Source organism: Oncorhynchus masou, chromosome 30 (assembly GCF_036934945.1).
Source record: "Oncorhynchus masou masou isolate Uvic2021 chromosome 30, UVic_Omas_1.1, whole genome shotgun sequence".
NCBI classification, from domain to species: domain Eukaryota; kingdom Metazoa; phylum Chordata; class Actinopteri; order Salmoniformes; family Salmonidae; genus Oncorhynchus; species Oncorhynchus masou.
This window is the reverse complement of record NC_088241.1, coordinates 9986141-10011980: the sequence shown is the minus strand read 5'-3', so window position 1 is coordinate 10011980 and position 25840 is coordinate 9986141. Positions and strand designations below refer to the sequence as shown.

The following is a 25840-nucleotide window of genomic DNA, read 5'->3' as shown; positions in this document are numbered from 1 at the left end:
GTAAGGTTTTACTGATTGTATGGTTTGTGTTACGGCATTGGTTCAGCAACCTTAATAGCCACCTGGGATTGACAAAGGTCTATTCCCTTTGTATTGCGGTGTATTTTGTTCTATTGTGTAGAAAAGGGGTATAGAAAAGAGGTGTATAAAGAGGAAAAAACATATTGTACTTTTAAGCTAATTTCTCCATTTGTTTCCCGTTCCTACTCGTACCGTTGGGACCTTCTTCTACACATAATACATCAAACTACCCATGACATGAGAGAAGAGAAATGGACATTGACGGGCCTGTATTAGGCTGTCAAACCTTCAATTTAGCAGATGATAGTTCCTCTCCACTCCTCCATGATGCATCGGCAGCAGGAGAGAATAGGCTTTCATTTGAATGCCTGCTTGTCACTTTGACTGGAACTTAATGTTCAGTAATGAGACAAATGTGTCTTGACAGTCCATGATGGAAAACAACACACCTTTTATTTAAACTAGGCAAGTCAGTTAATGAAGAACAAATGATTATTTACAATGACAGCCTAGGAACAGTGGATTAACTGCTTTTAACTGCCTTGTACAGAGGCAGAACAACAGATTTGTACCTTGTCAGCTCGGGGATTCAATCCAAAAACCTTTTGGTTCCTGGCCCCACACTCTAACCACTAGGCTATCTGTTGCCCCTTCTCGAGAGACAGCACCAGCCGTCTGGTGAATCATTGGGATTCATCTCTTTCATATCTGGGTAGCTGGGTAGAGACAACCGCAGATGCCTGGCAATGTGGGGGAAACATATAGAATAGACGGTAGAAGAACACAGACTTCATCATTATCAGTCATGTGCTTGATCTCAAATAGACCCTAACTGTAAATATTTCTACAACTGTGTTCACAACAGTTACATTTTTAGGCCAATTTGGTGAGAATTTCCCCAATACAGAGTAGTAATAATAAATAATATCTGAGATCTCCTGGGAGACCTCCTCCAGAAATAGAATAGGTCTTAAAGCAGGCGGAATGATCCTCATTAAAATAGAACCAGTGGCTTATAGTATTTTTCCCCTTGGAATGAGTAAATCAAGATGATGTTTTCGACTCTGTCTGTGTGTATTTGCCTGTGTGTGCACTCGTGACTGATATGAAAAATCAAGCTTAAGGGAGAACAAGGAAGTAGGGTGTTGGTTGGTTGTGTCTGCCTGTCTGTAAATATTGTATGTGTTTGAGTGTGTAAGTGCGTGTTCAATGTGAGTTTTATGCAATTATCAGAGGGCTATGAGGAAGTAGTGTTGTTCTTTGTCCTCCTGGGACACGGACACACGCGCGCACACACACACACACACACACACACACACACACACACACACACACACACACACACACACACACACACACACACACACACACACACACACACACACACACACACACACACACACACACACACACACACACACACACACACACACACACACACCAGATATTGTGGTCGGAGGAACATCCCTCTGTGTGTGTTTGTGTAGATGCTATGCTCTCAGGACAATGTTTGTATGACAATTCCTAATCTGAACCCTCAACTGAATAACACCACCAAGTCAGGTACATTTGTAACCAGGTACATTGTCAAAATGTGCATATCAGTTCGATTTGTACAGACCAGGGAGGAATATCCTGCAATGAACTTAAACTACCTTGAACTAAATACCCATCTGCACAATAAAACCAAGTTAGAGGGCTATCTGAGGGTAGACTTTCTACCTAGATCTTAAATTACATCTATTTGTCATACTCTCTCCACTCGCTTACCCTCTCTTTCAGCCTCCATTCCTCTCCCTCTCTCTCTCTTTCTCGTCGCAGAGTAGGACTAATGGCCTGCATGGTATCTCTCTAGAATGATGAGTTGAAACTGAAATGTGAAAGACAACAGGATTAGCGGGAGGGAGGCAGACTGTAGATACAGTGTGGTGGTTTTTCCTTCGAAGCACATTACCATGCTCAATTACTGCCTTCATCCCCGACCTTCAGAGGCTCACCCCAGGGCTGGAGGGGCGAACCGGGAGGCCTCAGGGTCTCTTTGTTTCAGAGGAGGGGGGAGGAGGTTGGGGGGAGAGGGTGGGAATGGGGGAGGTTGAGGGGGAGGTAGGTGGAGGAGGTTTGGGCAGTGACCATGTGTTGTAATAATCCCAGGCTTCATCTGCCGCTGTGAGGGACGTGTGTCACAGACAGGCAGATTGTTCAAAAGGGCAAGGTGCTCACGGCAAGCAGGCACATGGAAGATGGTTTCCGCTTGGGCGAAGCTGCGAGTCCTGCATCACATATGGCCCAAAAGTGCCAGGGGATGTCTGACTGTCTCCCTGTCTACCTGTCTGTCTTTCTACCTTTCTGAGTGCAGGGTATGTAGGATGTAGTACTGACTGCGCTAAAGGGAAGTGGAAGGGAGGAGGGTGGGAGGGAAGAGTAGAGTGGAGTGGGAGGGAGGGAGGAGGGTGGGAGAGAGAAGAGCGGAGTGGGAGGGAGGAGGGTGGGTGAGAGGAGGAGAGGGAAGTAGGGCATTGGGGTAGGAAGCTGGTCTGGGGAGGATGGAGGGAAACCTGTGGCCCCACACAACTGAGAACTTGATTGAAGTTTACGGTCATCTCTGTCCACGCACTTCGAGGCTGCGTAAAACAATGACTGCTAAATTATCCAAGACCAGCTCAGTTAATCCCTACCATTGTTACAATGAGTCGTCATAATGCTGCATCAAATGTACATGATCTTAGGAGCATTGGCAAACACAATGTAAATAATTGAATAATTGTATTCGGTGCAATTAGGGGTACATCTGTTTATCCTACTACTATTGTAAGCAGTAATCTTGAGCCTATAAACCAGAATTACACTCTTAGCACTGAGGCGGTGTGCAATTGTAGGAACACCACTTTATGTAAATAACATGAGTATGTCTCCCTCTGAAAAGCTTCCCAGTAAAGCATTAAAAACAATCAAGCAACCCAGAAAAGTGCTAAAAATAGCCCATATTAACATATAAGAAACAAGGTCCATGAAGTCAATAACTTGCTTGTAACAGATGACATTCATATTCTGACTATCTCTGAAACTCACTTAGATAATACCTTTGATGATACAGTGGTAGCAATACATGGTTATAACATGTACCGAAAAGACAGAAATGCCAACGGAGGCGGTGTTGTAGTTTATATTCAGAACCACTGTAATGGCTTTCCTCAGAAGAGGAAGAGTAGCGAGAAGGATCGGAGGACCAATTCGATCGGAGGATCGGAGGACCAATGCGCAGCGTGGTAAGTGTCCATAACATTTATTTACAGACATAAACTGAACACTACAAAACAATAAACGTGAAATGAACGAACCCGAAACAGTACCGTGTGGCAACAAACACTCACACGGAAACAAACACCCACAACTCAAAAGTGAAACCCAGGCTACCTAAGTATGATTCTCAATCAGAGACAACTAATGACACCTGCCTCTGATTGAGAACCATACTAGGCTGAACTCAAAACCCCAACATAGAAAAACACACCTAGACTGTCCACCGCAACTCACGCCCTGACCATACTAAATAAAGACAAAACAAAGGAAATAAAGGTCAGAACGTGACAACCACATTCCTGTAAATATTAGAGAGGATCTCATGTTAAACAATGTTGAAGTAATATGGCTACAGGTTGCCTCACCTAATGCCCATTCTTGTGGGAAGCTGCTATAGACCACCAAGGGCTAACAGTCAGCATCTGGATAATATGTGTGAAATGCTTGATAATGTATATGATATCAACAGGGAAGTATATTTTCTGGTGATTGAGGGATTGACGTCAACGGGACAGTTGTAAATCATGCAGCGCCATTTGTGACCATCGCAGCCTTTTAGAGAAACAACAAATGTCGGTACATATAAGTGTCTTATATCGGCCGAAAGCTTAAATTCTTGTTAAATTAACTACACTGTCCAATTTACATGAGCTATTACCTAACAACAAAACATTTTTTCATCGCGATAGGTTTGATAAATTCATCTCTGAAGGTGAAATGTATACTTACATTCTGAAATATTGCTCTGATTTATCATCCAAAGTGTCCCAGAGATAACATGAAGTGTCGTTTTTGATTTAAAAAAAATCATATCCTAAAAAGGTCCATATAGCATGCACAATCTATTTTGTATTTCCACTCGTTCAATTTCCAAAGAAAGGAATCTGTGAAAATCTAACCCTAAACGTAATTGCAACCAGGCAAATCACGTTTGTATGTATTCCTCTGAGATCCCAGAACGTAATGAAGACCGATGACGTGGCCGGTCTTCATTTGATCAACTATATCTTTGTCAAATAAGCACCAATCGGGGTCAAACAAAGCTAGCTAGATAGCCAATGAGCTGGGCTTTACGGGAGTATCCAGTGTCTGTCGCAAAATGTAGGTGCTAACATTTTGCGACAGCATGCCTTGTCCTTTTGGACAAAAATTATAAGAATATTCAGAGTTATGAAGTTATGAAAACTGGTGGTTTTGCAAATGTTGAACTTATAATATGGCTACTAATACTGGAAAAGCTATATCAAAGTCCAAGTATATAGATTTGACAATATTCTTGCAACGTAATGTAATATGATCCTACGGAAACTTTGTACATACCCCGCTGCCATCTTGTGGGCACAATCGGTATTACAGCCAGAATGATGGCTAGAACTGGGACCTTTCTCTTGCATTTCAAAGATGATGGTAGAAAAAATGGTTGTTTTTTCTTTTCTTCTACCAGATCTATTGCATATTCTCCTACATGCAATTCACATTTCCACAAACTTCAAAGCATTTCCTTTCATATGGTACCAAGAATATGCATATCCTTGCTTCAGGGCCTGACCTACAGGCAGTTAGATTTGATATGTAATTTTAGGTGAAAATTTTAAATAATGGTGCTATCCCTAAGAAGTTTTATTGCCTGGCTATCATCAAGCTGCCCATTCAAGAAAAAACATCAATCTGTAACCAGTGCCTGCAACCTGGATCAGGTTGTCTGTCAACCTACCAGGGCAGTTACAAACAGGAATTAAATCATTAACATGTATTGATCACATTTTTACAAACGCTGCAGATATTTGCTTTAAATCAGTATCCAAATCCATAGGATGTAGTGATCACAATATAATAGCCATATCTAAGAAAACCAAAGTTCCAAAAGCTGGGCCTAATATAATGTATAAGAGGTCATAAAATACGTTTTGTGGTGATTCATATCTTGATTATGTAAAGAATATTTGCTGGTCTGTGGTGTCTAATGAAGAGCAACCAGACGCTGCACTTGACGCATATATGAGACTACTTATTCCAGTTACTAATAAGTACGCACCCATTCAAAAAATGACTGTAAAAATTGTTCATTCCCCTTGGATTGATGAGGAATTTAAAAAATGTATGGTTGAGAGGGATGAGGCAAAAGGTACGGCAATTAGGTCTGCCAGCTCAACTGAATCGCAAACGTACTGCAAATTAAGGAATCATGTGACTAAACTAAATAAAAAGGAACTACACTATAAAACAAAGATAAATTATATAAAGAATGATAGTAAAAAGCTTTGGTGCACCTAAAATTAAATCTTGGGGAAAAAGCCAACTCGTCTCCTTCATTTATTTAGTCAGATGGCTCATTCATCACAAATCCCACTGATATGGCGAACTACTTCAATTACTTTTTCATTGGCAAGAACTTATGGCAAGGAGTCCCCTAAAGGGACCCCCTCCAATTCAGCTGAAAAGGTGACGTGGGAAATTCAAAAAATATTCTTTAGAAATATTTAACTTTCACACATTAACAAGTCAAACACAGCAAATGAAAGATAAACATCTTGTTCATCTAACCATCGTGTCTGATTTTTAAAATGTTTTACAGCGAAAACACAACATATATTTATGTTAGATCACCACCAAATTCAAAAACACACAGACATTTTTCACAGGCAAGGATAGTCACAAAAGCAGAAATATAGATCAAATGAATCACTAACCTTTGATTATCTCCATCAGATGACACTCATAGGACATCATGTTATACATGTATTGGTGTTTTGTTCGATAATGTGCATATATATATATAAAAAATCTCAGTTTACATTGGCGCGTTACGTGCAGTAATGTTTTGATTCCAAGACATCTGGTGATTTTGCAGAAATACTCACAATAAACATTGATAAAAGATGCAAGTGTTATTCACAGAATTAAAGATAAAACGTATCCTCTATGCAACCGCTGTGTCAGATTTCAAAAAAACTTTACGGAAAAAGAATAATCTGAGAACTGCGATCAGAACCCAAAGAAATAGCAGCCATTTTGGTGTCAACAGAAGCTACAAAAAACACTATAAATATTAATTTACCTTTGAATATCTTCATCAGAAGGCAGTTCCAGGAATCCCAGTTCAACAATAAATGACTGATTTGTTCCATAAAGCCCATCATTTAGCCACTTGTTGTTAGCTTGTTCAGCCCAGCATTCAATCCTCAAAAAGCACGAGCAATTCCTCCAGACAAAAACTCAAAAAGTTCCGTTACAGGTCATAGAAACAAGTCAAATGATGTATGCAATCCATATTTAGGCTGTTTTAAACATTAATCAGCAATAAGGTTCCAACTGGAGAATTTAATTGTCTGAAGAAACGCATTGGAACGGAAAGAACACTCTCTCGTGACGCGTGCAATGAGGCCGAGGCTTTCTGCCAGACCACCCACTCAAAGAGCTATTATGAGCCCCTCCTTTATAGTAGAATCATACAACCAGAATCTAAAGACGGTGACATATTGTGGAAGCCCTAGGAAGTGCATGCACATCCATATCTAAGATGGACTTCAAATGGCGCTGTTTTCAAAATCGAGGTCTCACTTCCTGTTTGGATTTCTTCTCAGGTTTTTGTCTGTCATATGAGTCCTGTTATACTCACAGACATAATCCAAACAGTTTTAGAAACTTCAAAGTGTTTTCTATCCACCAGTAATAATAATATGCATATATTCCCATCTGGGAAAGAGTAGGAGGCAGTTTACTCTGGGCACGCCTTTCATCCAAAAGTGAAAATGCTGTCCCCTAGCCCCAACAGGTTGGCAAACTTCGGGATGACATGCCAGCAACAAACGCTGACACCACACATCCAAGTATATCGCACCAAGTTATGAAAGACAAGCATTGTACTTTTGATTTACGTAAAGTCAGTGTGGAAGAGGTGAAAAAATGATCAACAATGACAAGCCACCAGGGTCTGACAATCTAGATGGAAAATTACTGAAGATAATAGCAGACTATATTGCCACTCCTATTTGCCACATCTTCAATTAAAATTATGTCTGTGAGTATAACAGAACTGGCAGTATGGCAGTCGAAACCCCGAGGACAAACCATCCACCCCAAAGAAAATTCAGCCTACCACTGTTTTCAATGGCTGTCACTTTTATTATAAGGCGGTTCCTAGGGCTTCCACTAGATGTCAACAGTCTTTAGAAAGAGTTTCATGTTGTTTTTTGGAAAAATGAGCCAGAAATTGTTGTTTTTCTAGGTGGCTCCCAAGAGAACGCGTTATTTGGTATTTTTCTCTGGTACAGACAATAACAATTCTCTGTCTTCATTTTTATACTTTATTTACGTATTAGGGTACCCAAGGTTTGATTATAATCGTTATTTGACTTGTTTGGAAAAGTTTATTGGTAACGTTTGGGATTCATTTTGTGTGCATTTTGATGGAGGGAAACTGGGTGGATTATTGACTGAAGTGCGCCAGCTAAACTGAGTTTTTATGGATATAAAGAAGGACATTATCGAACAAAAGGACCATTTGTGATGTATCTGGGACCTTTTGGAGTGCCAACAAAAGAAGATCATCAAAGGTAAGGCATTTATTATATCACTATTTCTGACTTTCGTGGAGCATCTGCCTGGTTGAAATATGTTTTTAATGCTTTTGTATGGGGGGCGCTGTCCTCAGATAATCGCATGGTGTGCTTTCGCTCTAAAGCCTTTTTGAAATCTGACACAGCGGCTGGATTAACAAGAAGCTAAGGTTTATTTTGATATATTACACTTGTGATTTTATGAAAGTTAAATATTTATAATTCTGTAGTTTGAATTTCACGCTCTGCAATTTCACCGGATGTTGGCCAGGTGGGACGCTACCATCCCACCTACCCATAAGAAGTTAACTTCTTGGTGCCAGGGGGGCAGTATTGAGTAGCTTGGATGAATAATGTGCCCAGAGTAAACTGCCTGCTACTCTGTCCCAGATGCCAATATATGCATATTATTAGTAGTATTGGATAGAAAACACTCTGAAGTTTCAAAAACTGTTTGAATGATGTCTGTGAGTATAACAGAACTCACATAGCAGACGAAAACATGAGACAAATCCAACCAGGAAGTGGGAAATCTGAGGTTTGTAGTTTCATTTAAGTGATTGCCTATCCAATATGCTGTGTCTATGGGGCCAGATTGCACTTCCCAAGGCTTCCAGCAGTCTTTAGAAAGTTGTTTGAGGCTTCTATTGTGGAAGGGTGTCAAATAAGAGCTGTTTCAACAAGTGGACTAGGGGCACTATTTTTATGTTTGGAAAAATAACGTCCCCAAAGTAAACGGCCTATTTCTCAGGACCAGATGCTAGATTATGCATATAATTGACAGATTAGGATGGAAAACACTGTCTGTGAAAATATTGTCTGTGAGTATAACAGAACTGATATTGCAGGTGAAACCCTGAGGAAAATCCAGTCAAGAAGTGCCTCTTATTTTGAAACCATTCTGTTCCTATGCATGCCTATCCTCCATTTAAAGGGATATCAACCAGATTCCTTTTTCTCTGGCTTCCCTAAGGTGTCAACAGTCTTTAGACGTAGTTTCAGGCTTTTATTTTTTTAAATGAGCGTGAAAGATCACATTGCGTAATTGGGTAGATGGGGGCTCTCAGAGTGATTTTTTGCGCTACAGAGTAAAGCCGCCATTGTTCCTCCCGCTGTTATTGAAAAACCTACACACTCGGTTGATATATTATCGAATATATATTTTAAAAACTACCTGAGGAATGATTATAAAAAACGTTTGACATGTTTCTGTGGACATTATGAAGACAACGTCTGCGTTGTCATGACTGCTCTTTCCTGTGGATTTCGAACAGAACGCAACAAACAAACGTCAGTATTTTAGGTATAAAAATAATCTTAATGAACATTTGTTGCGTAACTGGTAGTCTCGTGAGTGAAAACATCCGAAGATCATCAAAGGTAAACTGTTAATTTGATTGCTTTTCTGATTCTCCTGACCAAACTTCCTGATGCTAAGTGTACATAATGCTATGCTAGGGTATCGATAAATTTACAGAAACGCTTGGATTGCTTTCGCTGTAAAGCATAATTTCAAAATCTGAGACGACAGGTGGATTACCAAAAGGCTAAACTGTGTTTTGCAATATTGCACTTGTGATTTCATGAATATGAATATTTTTTAGTAATAATATTATTATTTGACTGTTGCGCTATGCTATTCAGCGGTTGCTGATGAAAATGATCCCACGACAGGGATGGGTATCGTCAAGAAGCTAAGAACAAGTTTATCTTTAATTCTATGTAAAATATGTGTCTTTCATCAAAGTTTATGATGAGTATTTCTGTTATTTGATGTGGCTCTCTGCAATTTCTCCAGATGTTTTGGAGGCATTTCTGAACATGGCGCCAATGTAAACTGTAGTTTTTGGATATATATATGAACTTGATTGAACAAAACATACATGTATTGTGAACATTGAATCCTGGGAGTGTCATCTGATGGAGATCGTCAAAGGTTAGTGATTCATTTTATCTATATTTCTGCTTTTTGTGACACCTCTCTTTGGTTGGAAAATGGCTGAATGCTTTCTTTGACTAGTTGCTGACCTAACATAATGATACGTTCTGCTTTTGCCGAAAAGCCTTTGGTTGGATTAACGAGAAGTGTATCTTTAAAATGGTGTAAAATACTTGTATGGTTGGGGAATTTTAATTATGAGATTTCTGTTGTTTTGAATTTGGTGCCCTGTACTTTCACTGGCTGTTGGCGAGATGGGAGCGACCCGAATGATCACAGAGAGGTTAAGAGTAGCTGCTGCTTTTTCACCTCTCATGTTGCTGGAGTGACATTTCCAGTGAAGGCTCTTGTTGGAGAAAGATTTTGGATATGACATGTATCTGTATAAAAACACTGGAGGCATGTTGGAATTGTGTATCAGTTAGGCCTAGGACTAGATTATCCTTGCCATTTTATTTGTACAGTAGAGTATAGTCAATTGTTACTAAAAGATCTGTAAGAAAAACGCTGCATGTTTTGTTGCTTCGTCTTTTACATTTTACGTATTTGGATCGACGGGAGGCCTAATTTGTATTGATTCCCACAACATCACCTACTATAAATATTGTACCTTTTGGTAGTAACATTTTGATCAGTTGAAAGGCTTCCTATTCATATCGCACTCAATACCAGAAAAGCACTAAGAGTTTGTATTTGAGTCTGAGGTATTTTCCACAATCTGGAATCAAGGCTTAAGCTTCCTAAACTAACTGTCCTCTGAGCTCAAAAGGTAAATCATAGTCGTTTTTCTCTGGGCGTCGCTCAACCACCGGATCCTTCCTTCTGATTGGCTGCTGTGGGGCAGTCAAGCCCCTCCCACTTCCCTGTTGGAGAAGAAAGCTGTGTCAAGAAGGTGAGAGACATGACGATACTATATAGCACCGTAGACAAAATCCTAGCTTGAAATAATTTTGATGTGAAACTTCCCATCCAATCCAAAAAATCAAGGTGATAGAACACATCTAGTCCAATATGTGAAACTATAAGGGTCATCACCCCTCAGGGATCAATAACTAGTACTTTATCCCAGTGGGGTTGTGCTGACCTGAGGGTAACTGGGTGGGGGTGGTCTCCACTCTCGCCTCTGCTCTGGTAACCAGGGGTCAAACTGTGAAGGAGGCAGTGGGAGAGACAACCCCAGCACGTCCTGATACATGCCCCAGTCTCTCACCTCCTCATACTCATGGCCTATTGGCTCTAGTGGGTAGCAGGGGGCATCTTGAAAAAGGGAGCCAAAGAGGTAATTTGAAGTTAAACAGAGAAATGTCTCTGTCTTTTCTCTTGTGATGTATTATTCATAGGTAGTATTTTGGTTTCTCTCACCTTGCCCTTGTGCTCCCTCGGGGTGGGGGTAGAGAGAGGTGTGGTAGTCACTGGTGGGGTAGTAGTAGTGGGAGCCCTCCTGGGAGGACAAAGACCATAGGTGAAAACATAGACAGATGCTGTACTGTACAGTCGTGGCCAAAAGTTGTGAGAATGACACAAATATTAATTTCCACAAAGTTCGCTGCTTCAGTGTCTTTAGATATTTTTGACAGATGTTACTATGGAATACTGAAGTATAATTACAAGCATTTCTTAAGTGTCAAAGGCTTTTATTGACAATTACATGAAGTTGATGCAAAGAGTCAATATTTGCAGTGTTGGTCCTTCTTTTTCAAGACCTCTGCATTCTGCCCTGACATGCTGTCAATTAACTTCTGGGTCACATCCTGACTGATGGCAGCCCATTCTTGCATAATCAATGCTTGGAGTTTGTCAGACTTTGTGGGTTTTTGTTTGTCCACTCGCCTCTTGAGGATTTCCTGGCCATGGACCCAACGTATCGATGTTTTGTTTCCCAAGCCACTTAGTTATCACTTTTGCCTTATGGCAAGGTGCTCCATCATGTTGGAAAAGGCATTGTTCGTCACCAAACTGTTCCTGGATAGTTGGGAGAAGTTGCTCTCGGAGGATGTGTTGGTACCATTATTTATTCATGGCTGTGTTAAAGGCAAAATTGTGAGTGAGCCCACTCCCTTGGCTGAGAAGCAGCCCCACACATGAATGGTCTCAGGAAGCTTTACTGTTGGCATGACACAGGACTGATGGTTGCGCTCACCTTATCTTCTCTGGACAAGATTTTTTCTGGATGCCCCAAACAATCGTAAAGGGGATTCATCAGAGAAAATGACTTTACCCCAGTCCTCAGCAGTCCAATCCTTGTACCTTTTGCAGTCTGTCCCTGATGTTTTCCTGGAGAGAAGTGGCTTCTTTGCTGCCCTTCTTGACACCAAGCCATTCTCCAAAAGTCTTTGCCTCACTGTGCGTGCAGATGCACTCACACCTGCCTGCTGCCATTCCTGAGCAAGCTCTGTACTGGTGGTGCCCCGATCCCGCAGCTGAATCAACTTTAGGAGACGGTCCTGGTGCTTGCTGGACTTTCTTGGGCTCCCTGAAGCCTTCTTCACAACAATTGAACCGCTCTCCTTGAAGTTCTTGATGATCCGATAAATAGTTGATTTAGGTGCAATCTGACTGGCAGCAATATCCTTGCCTGTGAAGACCTTTTTGCGCAAAGCAATGATGACGGCACGTGTTTCCTTGCAGCTAACCATGGATGACAGAGGAAGAACAATGATTCCAAGCACCATCCTCCTTTTGAAGCTTCCAGTCTGTTATTTGAACTCAATCAGCATGTCCTCGTCAACACTCACACCTGTGTTAACGAGAGAATCACTGACATGATGTCAGCTGGTCCTTTTGTGGCAGGGCTGAAATGCAGTGGAAATGTTTCTTTGGGGATTCAGTTCATTTGCATGGCAAAGAGGGACTTTGCAATTAATTGCAATTCATCTGATTACTCTTAATAACATTCTGGAGCATATGCAATTTTCCATCATACAAACTGAGGCAGCAGACTTTGTGAAAATTAATATTTGAGTCATTCTCAAAACTTTTGGCCACGACAGTCCATGGTGACTCTGTAGAGAGACACATGACAAACAGTATATTTTGTTGCCTAGACTAGATGTATTGTATTATAACTCAGGGTTAGCTAACATCTCTGAGGAGAATTTGCTTGCATTAGATCCTATTCTAACAATAGTCTCTCTCTGCCGGTGTTGTTATATTCTACTTAACATTTTTCTGCAGGGTTCAATGCCTTGTTGGCCTTTTACAATGTGCAATTTCACCAGGATCGAAGTGTATTTTGCATGCTAATTGTGGGCTATCGATCTCCCTTTCCTACTCTGAAAACAGCCAAAGGTGTTTATTAGTTTATCTCTCCTCTGTTTCCCTCGTTATGCCTGACTCCTCCACTTCCTCTCTTCTGACCGATCTCCCCCTTCCTTAATCCTTCCTTTTCTGCTCACCTCTCCACCTCTGTCTGCTAGCATCCTCCTACCTCTCACCCTCCTGTTCTCTCACTTTATTCTTCTCCTATTCCCCTCAAAGCCCCTCCCTCTGTCTCTTTATTTTGTCAACTTCCTCTTCTCTCCCCTTCATCCACCACACTGTACTGTGTTTTTCACTCCCTCTCTGTCAACCCCCTTTCTCCCTCTTTCCTCTCCTTACTCCCTCTTTCCCATCCTTACTCCCTCTTTCCTCTCCTTACTACCTCTTTCCTCTCCTTACTCCCTTGTTCTCATCCTTACTCCCTCTTTCCTCTCCTTACTCCATCTTTCCTCTTCTTACTCCCTCTTTCCCATCCTTACTCCCTCTTTCCTCTCCTTACTCCCTCGTTCCCATCCTTACTCCCTCTTTCCTCTCCTTACTCCATCTTTCCTCTTCTTACTCCCTCTTTCCCATCCTTACTCCCTCTTTCCTCTCCTTACTACATCTTTCCTCTTCTTACTCCCTCGTTCCCATCCTTACTCCCTCTTTCCCATCCTTACCCCCTCTTTCCCATCCTTACTCCCTCTTTCCTCTCCTTACTCCCTCGTTCCCATCCTTACTCCATCTTTCCTCTCCTTACTCCCTCGTTCCCATCCTTACTCCCTCTTTCCCATCCTTACTCCCTCTTTCCCATCCTTACTCCCTCTTTCCCATCCTTACTCCCTCTTTCCTCTCCTTACTCCCTCTTTCCCATCCTTACCCCCTCTTTTCCATCCTTACTCCCTCTTTCCCATCCTTACCCCCTCTTTCCCATCCTTACTCCCTCTTTCCTCTCCTTACTCCCTCTTTCCCATCCTTACTCCCTCTTTCCTCTTCTTACTCCTTCTCCTCAGTTGTGCAACTCACTAAGTATCCCCCTTTTTCTCCTCTCTTTCGTCCACCCCGCCTCTCCCCACCTCCTCCTCCCCCTCGCTCTCCTCTTACCCCAGCGTAGCTCTCGTAGACGCTGCTGTCTGGTTCTGATCCGCTGTCGATGAGGAGGGTGCGCTGGGCCGCAGGATTCACCAGTTCTCTGACCTCATACCTGGTGGAGCCGCTGGCAGTGGACACAGTGGACCTGGATATGACAGACAGAACAAAGCGTCAAACCTTCTCCATTCTTTTTTACTTTTCTGTATCTTTTTTAATTAGAAACACAGCATCACATCCCGACTCCCAACCACCCACCCACATCCTCCCATCTCACTCTTTTATTTTTTTCCTTCCCATTTTTAAATGAAGACATATCAACATCAGCCAATCAACACCCTCCATCCCATCACCCACCCACTCATCGTATGTCACTCTTTCTTAATCCTCAGGGAGAAAATAGCTACATACAAAGACATGTACACTACAGTACAGTGCACAAGAGCATAGCACTGTCAATGCCATATGGCGTATTGCATTTTAAGTATATTCGGATGTGACACCTGTATTCGCGCTGTTGCTTTGCCCCCTAATTGCAAAGTTAGACTGACAGGAGTGTCTGCTTTACTCTTTTGTTGCTACATTACATCATACAAAATGGGAGACTTTTGTCCATCACAGGGTCCTGGAGTTTTGCTGTTGTGGGTACTGGGTGTGGTCTGTCAGTAAGGCAGGGTTTAGGCCTCTGAGAGGGGATTGGACGTATAGTCATTTGTCTGTACCCACTGGACTGGATTGGGTGCTGATTAGCCTGGACACACAGAGACAGACTAAGATGATGACTCACCCATCTTCACTCTTCTTCCCATCTGAAACACTGCCTTTACTCTCTGGAGAAGAGAGGGAGGGAGAGTGAGAGAGGGAGAGAGAGTGAGGGCAAGAGAGAGAGAGCGAGAGAGGGTGGGGGATGAATGAGTGGGGATTAGAAATTGGATAGGGGCACTATTGAAGAAGTAAAAGAGATCTGACAGAGAAGTATGGATGAAGAAATAAAGAAGTGTGTGAGGACGAAGGGTGGAGAGGAGAGAGTGAGATGAGAGGTATGTGAGAGAGGCGACCTGACAGTTGCAGGGAACGGAAACTGAGGGAGACGGATATAGAGATAACGGAAGTGAGGGATGGAGGGAGAGAGAGAGAGAGAGAGAGAGAGAGAGAGAGAGAGAGAGAGAGAGAGAGAGAGAGAGAGAGAGAGTAAGAGGGGGAGAGAGAAAAAATAAAATAAATTAGATGAAGGGAAAGATAGAGGGAAGAAGTGACAGTCTTGGAGGATGGTTGCAGAGGGAGGGAGGGACAGATGGGTGTGTTTGGAGGGAAAGGAGGAGGAGAAGAGATAAGAGAGAAATAGCGGGAGAGAGAAAGAAAGAAAGAAATGAGAGATGCATTAAGATTCAGGCTCAACTCTTTGGTGACTTGGGCAGAGGTTTCTGAGACAGATGCAGAAGAAAACAGTCACACAATCTTGACCATGGTTTTGCCACGGTTACCTGTCTGGCCACGCCTCTTCTTCCACCTCAGACACAGGAAGCAGCCCAGCCAGTTGAGAGCCAGCAGCGGAGCCCCACCAACCACCGCCATGATCACAGTCTGATACAGTGACAACCCTCTTGTCTCTGGTTTACAAGAGAACCAAGAACAGGAATGAGTTGATCCACCATGATGACATCATAGGAAGCAAGATCCAGGAAAAGGGTGTTCGGTTGTAAATATTTTTTGTTTGTATGATTAATAGCTTTTGTGTGATTAAGGGGAAGTAGAAAGAGGCCTTAAGTCTCTGGGGATGTTTTTGTATTGTAAGGTGATAGTAAAAGTAGAGAGAAAGGGTTAGTTGATATTAGGGAGTGTGTAGTTTTAGATAAATGTCTGTTAGGGTTCCGGTGACTGGAAACCACAGATATTTTCAATGGCCTAAACAGCAACAAGATAAGAGGAAGTGGTGCCAACAGTGGTTGAGATGATTGAAACTCCTGGGTCATGGTTAACAGCAGACCATGTCCTTAAGCTCCATGGAAAGTGCTGTGTGATGTGAGCGGAAAACTACTGATATATCATTGTATGTGTGGGAAGCTTTGCTGGGATATAAGAGTGCTGCGCCACTCGAAAGGCACGTATATGGCTGCACCACTCGATGGGCGCCCATTACAGCTGTTGCGTCTTTGGTATTTAACAATTGAATTTCACTCTGAGTTTTGACTCTTTTGTGGTAAATCCGTTTATTGCATAATGAGTCAAACTTATTAAGGGATAATAATAATCAGTATGTAAGCTGGTATCTCACTTCCTTTATTGATAGAAGACTAACAGAATGAAAGAAAGTAGAATTTATGACCACGGCTGCCATAACTACAGTACCATTACTCAAAGAGCACACATTTAAGGGCATTTGAGGTGCATACTGTATATTAACATGATTTAGCCAGCTTAGAAAATAGGTGTTTTCCATAGTTCAAAAAAATATGAAGTAAACTTACCTTCCCCTAAGGGGTCCTCTTCCTGGACTGCTCCTTCCCACTCTGGTTAGAAGAACCATGGAAGACAGGGAAAAAAACATCAATGCTGTTCTAACGCTGCAAGATAAACCTGGGTCAAATGTCAAATGACATCCTATTCCCCATATAGTGCCAAGACTATTAATGTTCTACCAAATGGGGCATAGGATGTCATTAGAGACATAACCTGATCTCAGCACCAGCTGGGCAGGAGTCCAAACCATCTAATGTCCGACCATTGTCCCTCTCCTAGCTTGGACCCAGAAGTCATGTTGTGAACTTGCTCTAGACTGACCCTCGGTGGTGATGGTGAGTACTGAGTTGTTGTCTGCGTAGCCGCTCTCTCCCATGGAGTTGAGTGCGTTGACAGAAAAGTTGTATGTAGTGGCGGGCGACAGGCCTGTCACAATGAAGATGTTTGCTCTCGGAGGGAACACATCCACGTAGAGGAAACTCACAGAGTCAGCCCAACGGTACCTGTCAATCAACAGTATCTTAGTCAGTACAGGGATGGGCTCTCACCTGACAGGAGTGAAATGGAATTGACCCTTGATCCGGGCCTGTTCCTAATATGACTATCAAGGATGTGTTGGTTTGTTATGAATGCAAAGAAGAGATCACAATATTTGACACATCATGTTCGGCCAAACTGTAGTCAATGCTCTATCACCTGACACGGAATCTCTGCTCCAAGCCCCCATCGAAGCCTGGGATCCATTCTAGAGTTGCAGAGGCATGGGTGAAGCTGACCAGGCGGAATTCTGAGGGAGGATCTGGTTGATCTGTGTGTTAGAGAGAGAGATGGAAGGTAAGAGAACGAGAGAGGGGGGGAGGCAGAGAAAGGGAGAGAAAATTGGGGGAAAAACAGGGTGGGAAAAATGTAGAGAAATGGAAAGAGAGAGAGAGAAAGAAGGGGGGTAGATTGAAGGGTAGGTGAAATAGGAGGATAGAAAGGATAAACAAGAGAATGACAGAGGAAGAGAGCAGAAGAGAAGGAGAGAGTTCAGCACTAGAATGAGAGAGAGAAGCTGTGCTTGCAGGCAAGCAGGCAGCTCTGTTTGCAGAGTAAATCATTTCCATTATCAGTTCCGCTCATAAGATACGAGGTTAGAGGGGTCAGTCTTATTTGGATCTGTCTTTTTTTAATCCAAACCGCGGCAGCGAGGCGGCAGGGATAGAATACAGCCTTCTTTCCTTTCCCGGACTTCTGATGATAAGGAAGCATGTAACATTTATTATCGCTGCGTCAGATTAATTATGAATATTCAAGGCAGTAAAAAAAAAACAGAGGGAGAAACAAAAACAGCAGTGAATTGTATTTCACGCTTTTAAACATTAAATGTGTCCAATGGAGGCAAGGGGGCTCGCTGGGAGCAGGGGCCGTGTTGACATCGCCGGCGTGGGAATACACTTGCTAGTGAGCCAGAGGGCGACTCAGCCTATCTGACAGAGCGAGGAATTAGAGCTATAGGCAGGGGATAAAGGAGAGATACTCGGGGTGTCTGACACTGAGGACTGACACTGAGGACTTGCTCTTCCACAGTCGAGAGAGAGAACATTTTCTCTATAAGCTGGAGGGTCCTCCCACACTAATAAAATCCTGGACATGGCAGCACATACACAAACGCACAAGCACTATGGATGTAGCTAAATTAGGACCAATGGGACTCTAGCAGTTGGCTGTAAAGTATGTTTTACATCATAGCAACATCCCTGGGCCCTGATGTCTGACTTAACCTTTGGCCTTTTACCCATTCACACACACGCTTACACACACACACATACTGGTGCTGAGCAGTTGGATGTTGAGTGTGTCTTCTCCCAGAGTGTTGCGAGCAGTGCAGGTGAATACTGCGTAGTCCAGCGCTGCACTCACATTCACCACGGTTACTGTGCTGGTGTGTAATGAGCCCTCCCTAACGGTCTTCTCCTGGTACCTACAGACACAGACACACACACACACACACACACACACACAGACACACAGACACACAGACACACACACACACACACACACACACACACACACACACACACACACACACACACACACACACAGACACACAGACACACAGACACACAGACACACAGACACACACACACACACACACACACACACACACACACACACACACACACACACACACACACACACACACACACACACACACACACACACACACACACAATATGGCTATAGGGCAGACAGCAGGCACTGTGACAGGTATTTGCATAGGGAGAGGCAAAGTCCCAAATTAAGATTTAATGGTGAGATACTGAATGAATGTATAAACTATGGAAACTAACCTAGTTATCCACCATCATTAATATTTTGCCACATTCTCATGACACTGTAGTTTAAAGTTTCGACATTGTTAGGGACGTGTGTGGCTATGTTTGAGTACGTGAGTGTGTGTGGAACGGGGAGAAGGTGAGAACCAGATGGAGAGTGAGGGGTGGGATGTGCTCTCACCTGGGGTGTATGAAGTCTATGGGCACGCCATTTTTAGCCCAGGAGAAGTGGAGCCGCGGGATGCCCTCTCCCTGGCACACCACCTCAGCTGTTCTGGTGCCATCCCCTCTGCTCGCCACCTTATTCCACTGAGCCCCCTTCTGGAGCTCTGGCTTAACTACACAGGAAAGGACAAACACACAGCCAGAGATGTTCACATTGTACATGTACAAACAGAAATGGATAGACAGAAATATGGAATACAAGCAAATTAATACAGATATGCATAGACATAGTGAATGGTGTCACACAAACAAAGACACCCACAACACTTTTCTACTCCATTGCACCCATGATGTATTCACACGACATGATTGATAGATCTCGGTAGAGCTCGTTAGACTCACAGCGCACCACCAGCTGGACTGAAACGCTGGCAGGGGGCTCTATGTTGTTGTCGGCAGTGCACTGGTAGAGTCCGGCGTGGGCCCGAGTCGCCCCTTGGATGGTCAGCTGCCCAGTGGCCTCATCCTGGCTCTGCTCCCCCATCTCCTCCATCTCCCCCTCACCCTGAGGAAGACAGGGATAGTGGCAAATGAGAGGAAGACAGGAGGACAGCATGCACATCTTCGTACAGCCCCACCCCCTCCTGTGCAAGATCAGTACAGGTACTCCAGGGGGGAGCGGAGAAAGAGAGAGAGAAAAAGAGTAAAAGAGAGAAAAAAGAGAGCAGCAGATACAGGATAGAGAGCGTACGTTGATGAATGTGCCCTTTAGTTGCCGCGCCATAATGAAAGCAATTTTTCTGGATTTGGGCCAAGTGTGGAGCCGGGAGCTGGGAGAGATGGGGCGGAAGGATAGTTAGAGCCGCTGAAATATGGCACATCTCTGCATTTAAGAGGGGGAGTGATAAACGGTAAGAAATGGTCAAATAAAAGAAAGGAGGCCAGATAAAGGGAAATCAAATCAGGAGAATGGAGATGTAAGATGAGATGGGGATATGGGGGTTCTCACCAGCCATTTCCAGGAGAACATTTCAGTGTTGATGATGGGGTTGGCATCTGCTACACAAAACAGGTCTGCTGTCTCCCCCACGTCCACATACACTGGGTCCTTCTCCATCTTCACACTAGGGGCATCTGGGGAGTAGACAATAAGAAAGTAGGACGAGAGAAACAGTAGGAAAGTAAAATCCTACTTTAGAACTTAAGGAACAATCAGTCACTCACCACCCACCGACCTCTAACTCTCTCTCTAATTCTATTCATTCTATTCTATTCTATTCCATTCCATTCTATTCTATGCATCACTGATCCTACAGACACCCTGTACATACTGTAAATAATGACCTTTCTCTAAGTGACCACTTTATATGAAATATTTGCCAATCAATTTAACCCCAGTATATTTTAGAACTGTCCCAACCCCCTACTGTCAGACACCCCTGCCTAATTCAATGTCCCTAAATTGGGCCACATCACCCTGGAGGTTCCCCATTGCATGCCGCCTGTCCTCCACTTTAACTTTGAGCGAGACAGAGGCAGGGAGGGTGCAGTCATCATGGCCCACTTTCCCTCCTTCCATCCCTCCTTCAGTCAGTCACTATGTCCTGGATACAGCAGCACTATGACTCCATCAACATACTGTAGTGTAATCCCTTTCCACCTGACTGTGTGCTCTTCTCTTCCTGTGGGTACCATCTACTTATAACAGTAGTGGCATTAGTGTCCCAGCGCCCCCGTCTGTGTTCATACACACAGCACACTGATGGAATCACCAGAGACACTTACGGCCTTCTCACACACCACATTCATTTTAACCAGGAACAACATTGTTAAGTAGGCTACAGCGCCACCCATTAAAGCTATTACAATCCTCTATACATTATGGAAACCTCCAACTGTCAGGTTCCATCGGATCAGGACAGCGTTGTGCTGTGTGTCCATTAGGCTCGTTCTGTACTGTAGGTTTTACTGGAACATTCAGACCTACATTCAGAACAGTGCGATTGTTACATCATTAAGAGGGCAGTGGGATGGGGATGTGTCGGTCGGTTGGTTCAAGGTTGTGACAGAATTGGTGTTTTTGGGTATACAACACTAGAATGTAATGTAGGTGGCTTGATGAACCACACTCGCATGAGGACTGAGTAACCTTGCCTGTCCTGAGTCCTGAAAACTTGTGTTCAATCCCTGAGCTAATGCCTAGACTTGAGTTCAGTGTTCTAACACGGTGTTGAGATGAGTAGACAGACCAGATTCAACGGCAGTGAGACTTACACTGTACGTCCAGAGTGATGGTGGTATTGTCAGACCCCACCTCGTTGGTACAGTTCACAGTGTAGACCCCGGTGTCTCTCCTTGTCACATTCCAGATCTCAAACGCTGTGCTCTCAGTAAAGTGGTACCGAGGATCCATTTCTGTTCATACACACACACACACACACACACACACACACACACACACACACACACACACACACACACACACACACACACACACACACACACACACACACACACACACACACACACACACACACACACAGCCATCCACAGCCACACAAAAATATTCATTATAAATGCATAAACCACATGTCCCTAAGCCACTCATGGCTTATAAGTGACATCTAATGCTATATTATTGATTGGCCTGGCAAAATTCCCACAGAAACAACAGCCCATGTGACAGCCCACTGTACCACAGCACCCCTCCTTTAATGGCTGGGTAACCCCTCCGGGAGGTGGGTGCAGTGGTGGAGGTTGAGGTGGGAGGTTAGGGACAGGAGTGTGGTGGCTGTGGCCCGATGACAGGGAACGACAGACTACAAAGGGAAGCACAGCCAAGAGCTGCTTAGTGACACGAGCCTACCAGACGAGCTAAACATCTTCTATGCTCGCTTCGGAGGAAGTAACACTGAAACATGCATGAGAGCACCAGCTGTTCCAGAAGACTATGTGATCATGCTCTCCGCAGCCGATTGAGTAAGACCTTTAAACAGATCAACATTCACTGGATTACCAGGACGTGTACTGCGAGCATGTGCTGACCAACTAGCAAGTGTCTTCACTGATATTTTCAACCTCTTCATGTCCAAGTCTGTAATACCAACATGTTTTAAGCAGACCACCATAGTGCCTGTGCCCAAGAACACTATGGTAACCTGCCTATATGACTACCGACCCGTAGCACTCACATCTGTAGCCATGAAGTGCTTTGAAAGGCTGGTCATGGCTCAACATTTACACCATTATCCCAGAAACACTAGACCCACTCCAACTTCCATACCTTTCCAACAGATACACAGATGATGACTTCTCTATTGCATTCCACACTGCCCTTTCCCACCTGGACAAAAGGAACAACATGAGAATGATATTTATTGACTACAGCTCAGCGTTCAACACCATAGTGCCCTCAACGCTCATCAATAAGCTAAGACCCTCGTACTGAGGGTCTTAGCTGCAACTGTATCCTGGACTTCTTGACAGGCCACCCATAGGTCAGGAAGGTAGGCAATAACACATCTGCCATGCTGACCCTCAACACTTAGTCACCTCCTGTACTCCCAGTTCACCTACGACTGCGTGACCACGCATGACTCCAACACCATAATTATGTTTGCTGACGACCGACAACGACAACTTATAGGGGAGGAAGTTAGAGATTGCAAGAACAACAACCTTTTCGTTGATGTCAACAAAACAAAGGAGCTGATCATGGACTACAAAAAACGGAGGCCAAGCACGCCCCCATTCACATTGATGGGGTTGTAGTGGGTCGAGAGCTTCAAGTTCGTTGGTGTACACGTCACTAAGGATCCATCATGGTCCACACACCAACACAGTCATGAAGAGGGCACGACAACATCTCTTCCCCCTCAGGAGGCTGAAAGGATTTGACATGGGCCCTGGCTGCATCACCGCTTGGTATGGTAACTGCTTGGCATCCAACCGCAAGGCACTATAGAGGATAATGTGCACGGCTTTATGCTCCCTGTCTTCTAGGACCTCTATACCAGGCGGTGTCAGAGGAAGGCCCTAAATATTGTCAAAGACTCCAGCAACCCTAGTCATAGACTGTTCTCTCTGCTACCGTACGACAAATGGTACTGATGCACCAAGTTTTGAACCAACAGGACCCTGAACAAGCCAGAAGACTGCTAAATAATGAGTTAAATAGCTAACCAAATAGGTTAGGTTAGTTACCCCGGACCATCTGCGTTGACCCTTTTGGCACTAACTTTAAATATGCTACTGCTACTGTTGATTATATGTCACTTTATTCCTTGTTCCATGTACATATCAACCTCGTACGTTTTGTTGAGAAGGGCCATAAGGAAGTAAGCATTTCACTGTTGTTTACAAAGCATGTGATGAATAAAATACAATTTGATTTGATTTGAACGAGAATCACATCAGGCAGGTTCACATTGCTGCCCGACCTGCCATGTTCTATTTAGAGCATGAATGGCGGCTGATACGAAGCACAGTTGCTGGCTCAGCTGTAGAGAGTTGGCTGGCTATGTAGAGATACCACAGGGAGAAAGGACGAGAACAGGGTGGATCACCTTTGTGCAGCTCCTCCTTGCGGTAGAGCCAACTGCAGGAGACGTCATCTGGATTGGCCGAGACCAGCAAGGGAAGGATGGCTGTATCATCCTCCACTACCTGTATCTTCTGGGGATGGTCAGGGAAGAACTCAGGGGGATCTGACACACACACACACACACACACACACACACACACACACACACACACACACACACACACACACACACACACACACACAAAGGGAAAAAAACATACAAGCGCAGACACAAAGAAACCATGTCAGCCATGAAAGGCGACAGCAGTGCAAATGAAAGAAAAACCTGTTGAGAAGCGGTGTCCACCAATATCACAAAAATACTGAATTCACACAGGAGGCCGGGGTGAGAGGGAAGGAGAGAGAGAGGTAGGTAGAGAATGAGGGCGGGAGGGAGGTTCGGGAGGGAGGAAGGGAGAGGGACAGGCATTAAAACACAGAGTGACAGTAGTGTTGTCCAACAGCAGCTGCACACAAACACACAGTGACATTCCTTCATGCTCGCACGGAGCAGCAGGCTTTGAAGAGCTGGCTGGCTACAGCCTGCGAAACAGCATCAAAGAATAACATGGCTGTGCTGCAAAGCACACACACAATTAGAACAACACTGCCATAGAGCCTGACTAACCCACAGTCACAACAAAGGAATACAGTAACACACACACACACACACACACACACACACACACACACACACACACACACACACACACACACACACACACACACACACACACACACACACACACACACACACACACAAACACACACAAACACAGAGAACATCACAAACACACACAAACAAAACTGCCTTCCATGCACACTATCGTGTCACATTACCATCATGCTTCAAGCCTCACACACACCAGCACACACTTTCTTTTTCTCCTACTCATAACTGTGCACACATTTTTAATACTTTATTTGGATCCCCAGTGAAACAAATTAAGTATTCACTGTGAAACAAATAAAATATTCACAGTGAAACATATAAAGTATTCAAAAGCTCTGTATAACACACAGAGACAAATAGACACATGTATACAACCCACACACTCTTCACCACTCACAGAGGACGTTGAGCTTGTAGAAGGTGTTGACTCCCTCAGACAGCAGAGAGCTGTAGGCCTGACAGGTGATCCTCTGGCCATGGTGCTGGGAGGACAGGGGGAGGGACAGAGTACTGCGTACTGATATGCCCCCAAATGTTGTGTTCTTAGGAGGCAGATCCACCCCTTTCAGCCTGGGAGAGGGAGAGATGAGAGGAGGACATTTGGCGGGTCTACTTTGAACATTGGATAAATCCGTGGCAGGGTTGCCGTTTTAATTAATAAAATAACAACTTCACATTTTTTCTGTGCTCTGACAGTTGATTAATTCATTCTGTAGTGTGTGCGTGCCATCAGAGCGGCACTGAGACAGGCTGCTTGCACAGAATGCTCACAGTGGTGCTGAGGAAAACGTCAGAGAACGATAGAGGCCTCTAGTGGCCAAATGGCCGTTTTATCATGGGCAGCGTCAATGAGGGCTTCCACCATGCTTCCTCCATTTTAAAGTAGTCAAAGTATTCAACTGGGTGGGGATTCCTATGGGTTGTAGCCTCGGTGGCGGTGCCCATGCTGTCACAGATGCTATAATGGAACAGATATAAAGATTTGCCCTCTATCTATTTACTATCTTGTAAAATGCATTATCCTCTCCTGCTTTCACACTTCTTGCTCTTCCCCTCATGTGACTTTCACTCACTACTCACCGATCTTACCTGGGCTAGCTAGCTAACTAACTTGTACACGTAATGGCAGCATTTGATAACACAATTAATGCAAGTGTAAAGCCAACTTATAGAAAACAGTTCACAAGTGAAGTTAAATTTATGTTAACAGACATAAATGTAAAATTGCCTAATCATTCACGTTAGCCCATGGATGGATTTTGACTCAGCAAGTCTGTGTTGATGAGGGCAGTCCAAAACAGACCCATTGTCCAGCAGGTAGAACAAGGCTTTTCAAAACTTAGTTAGGCCTATTGCTCGCTTTAGTAAGCTACAACTTGCCTTTGTCTTTTCAAATGGCTGCATGCAATCACGTAATTCTTTGAATAGGCTATGGCATTGGGATAGGCTACTACTGTCTATAGGCCTATATGCCCTAGGCCTACTACTAGTCATAAC

General features: G+C 43.7%; 1 protein-coding gene across 2 annotated transcripts in view; it reads right to left on the bottom strand.

Annotated features, from left to right (window-relative positions):
- Positions 1 to 10236: 10236 nt before the first annotated feature.
- nphs1 (NPHS1 adhesion molecule, nephrin) overlaps positions 10237 to 25840 on the bottom strand; it is a 69446-nt gene continuing 53842 nt past the window's right edge. Inside the window, exons 15-30 of one of the 2 annotated variants that reach the window (XM_064949793.1) lie at positions 24741 to 24913; positions 23654 to 23794; positions 21363 to 21503; positions 20098 to 20222; positions 19491 to 19653; positions 19105 to 19261; positions 18417 to 18568; positions 17302 to 17413; positions 16927 to 17108; positions 16614 to 16655; positions 15630 to 15755; positions 14933 to 14975; positions 14161 to 14293; positions 11182 to 11260; positions 10904 to 11076; positions 10237 to 10682 (exon numbers count right to left, since the gene is read on the bottom strand). In XM_064949793.1, the coding sequence (XP_064805865.1) occupies positions 10560 to 10682; positions 10904 to 11076; positions 11182 to 11260; positions 14161 to 14293; positions 14933 to 14975; positions 15630 to 15755; positions 16614 to 16655; positions 16927 to 17108; positions 17302 to 17413; positions 18417 to 18568; positions 19105 to 19261; positions 19491 to 19653; positions 20098 to 20222; positions 21363 to 21503; positions 23654 to 23794; positions 24741 to 24913 (2065 nt within the window). In that variant the 3' untranslated portion in view covers positions 10237 to 10559. Of the gene's footprint in view, positions 10683 to 10903; positions 11077 to 11181; positions 11261 to 14160; positions 14294 to 14932; positions 15227 to 15629; positions 15756 to 16613; positions 16656 to 16926; positions 17109 to 17301; positions 17414 to 18416; positions 18569 to 19104; positions 19262 to 19490; positions 19654 to 20097; positions 20223 to 21362; positions 21504 to 23653; positions 23795 to 24740; positions 24914 to 25840 lie in introns of those variants that run through there. The other variant, XM_064949794.1, reaches the window with a different exon arrangement.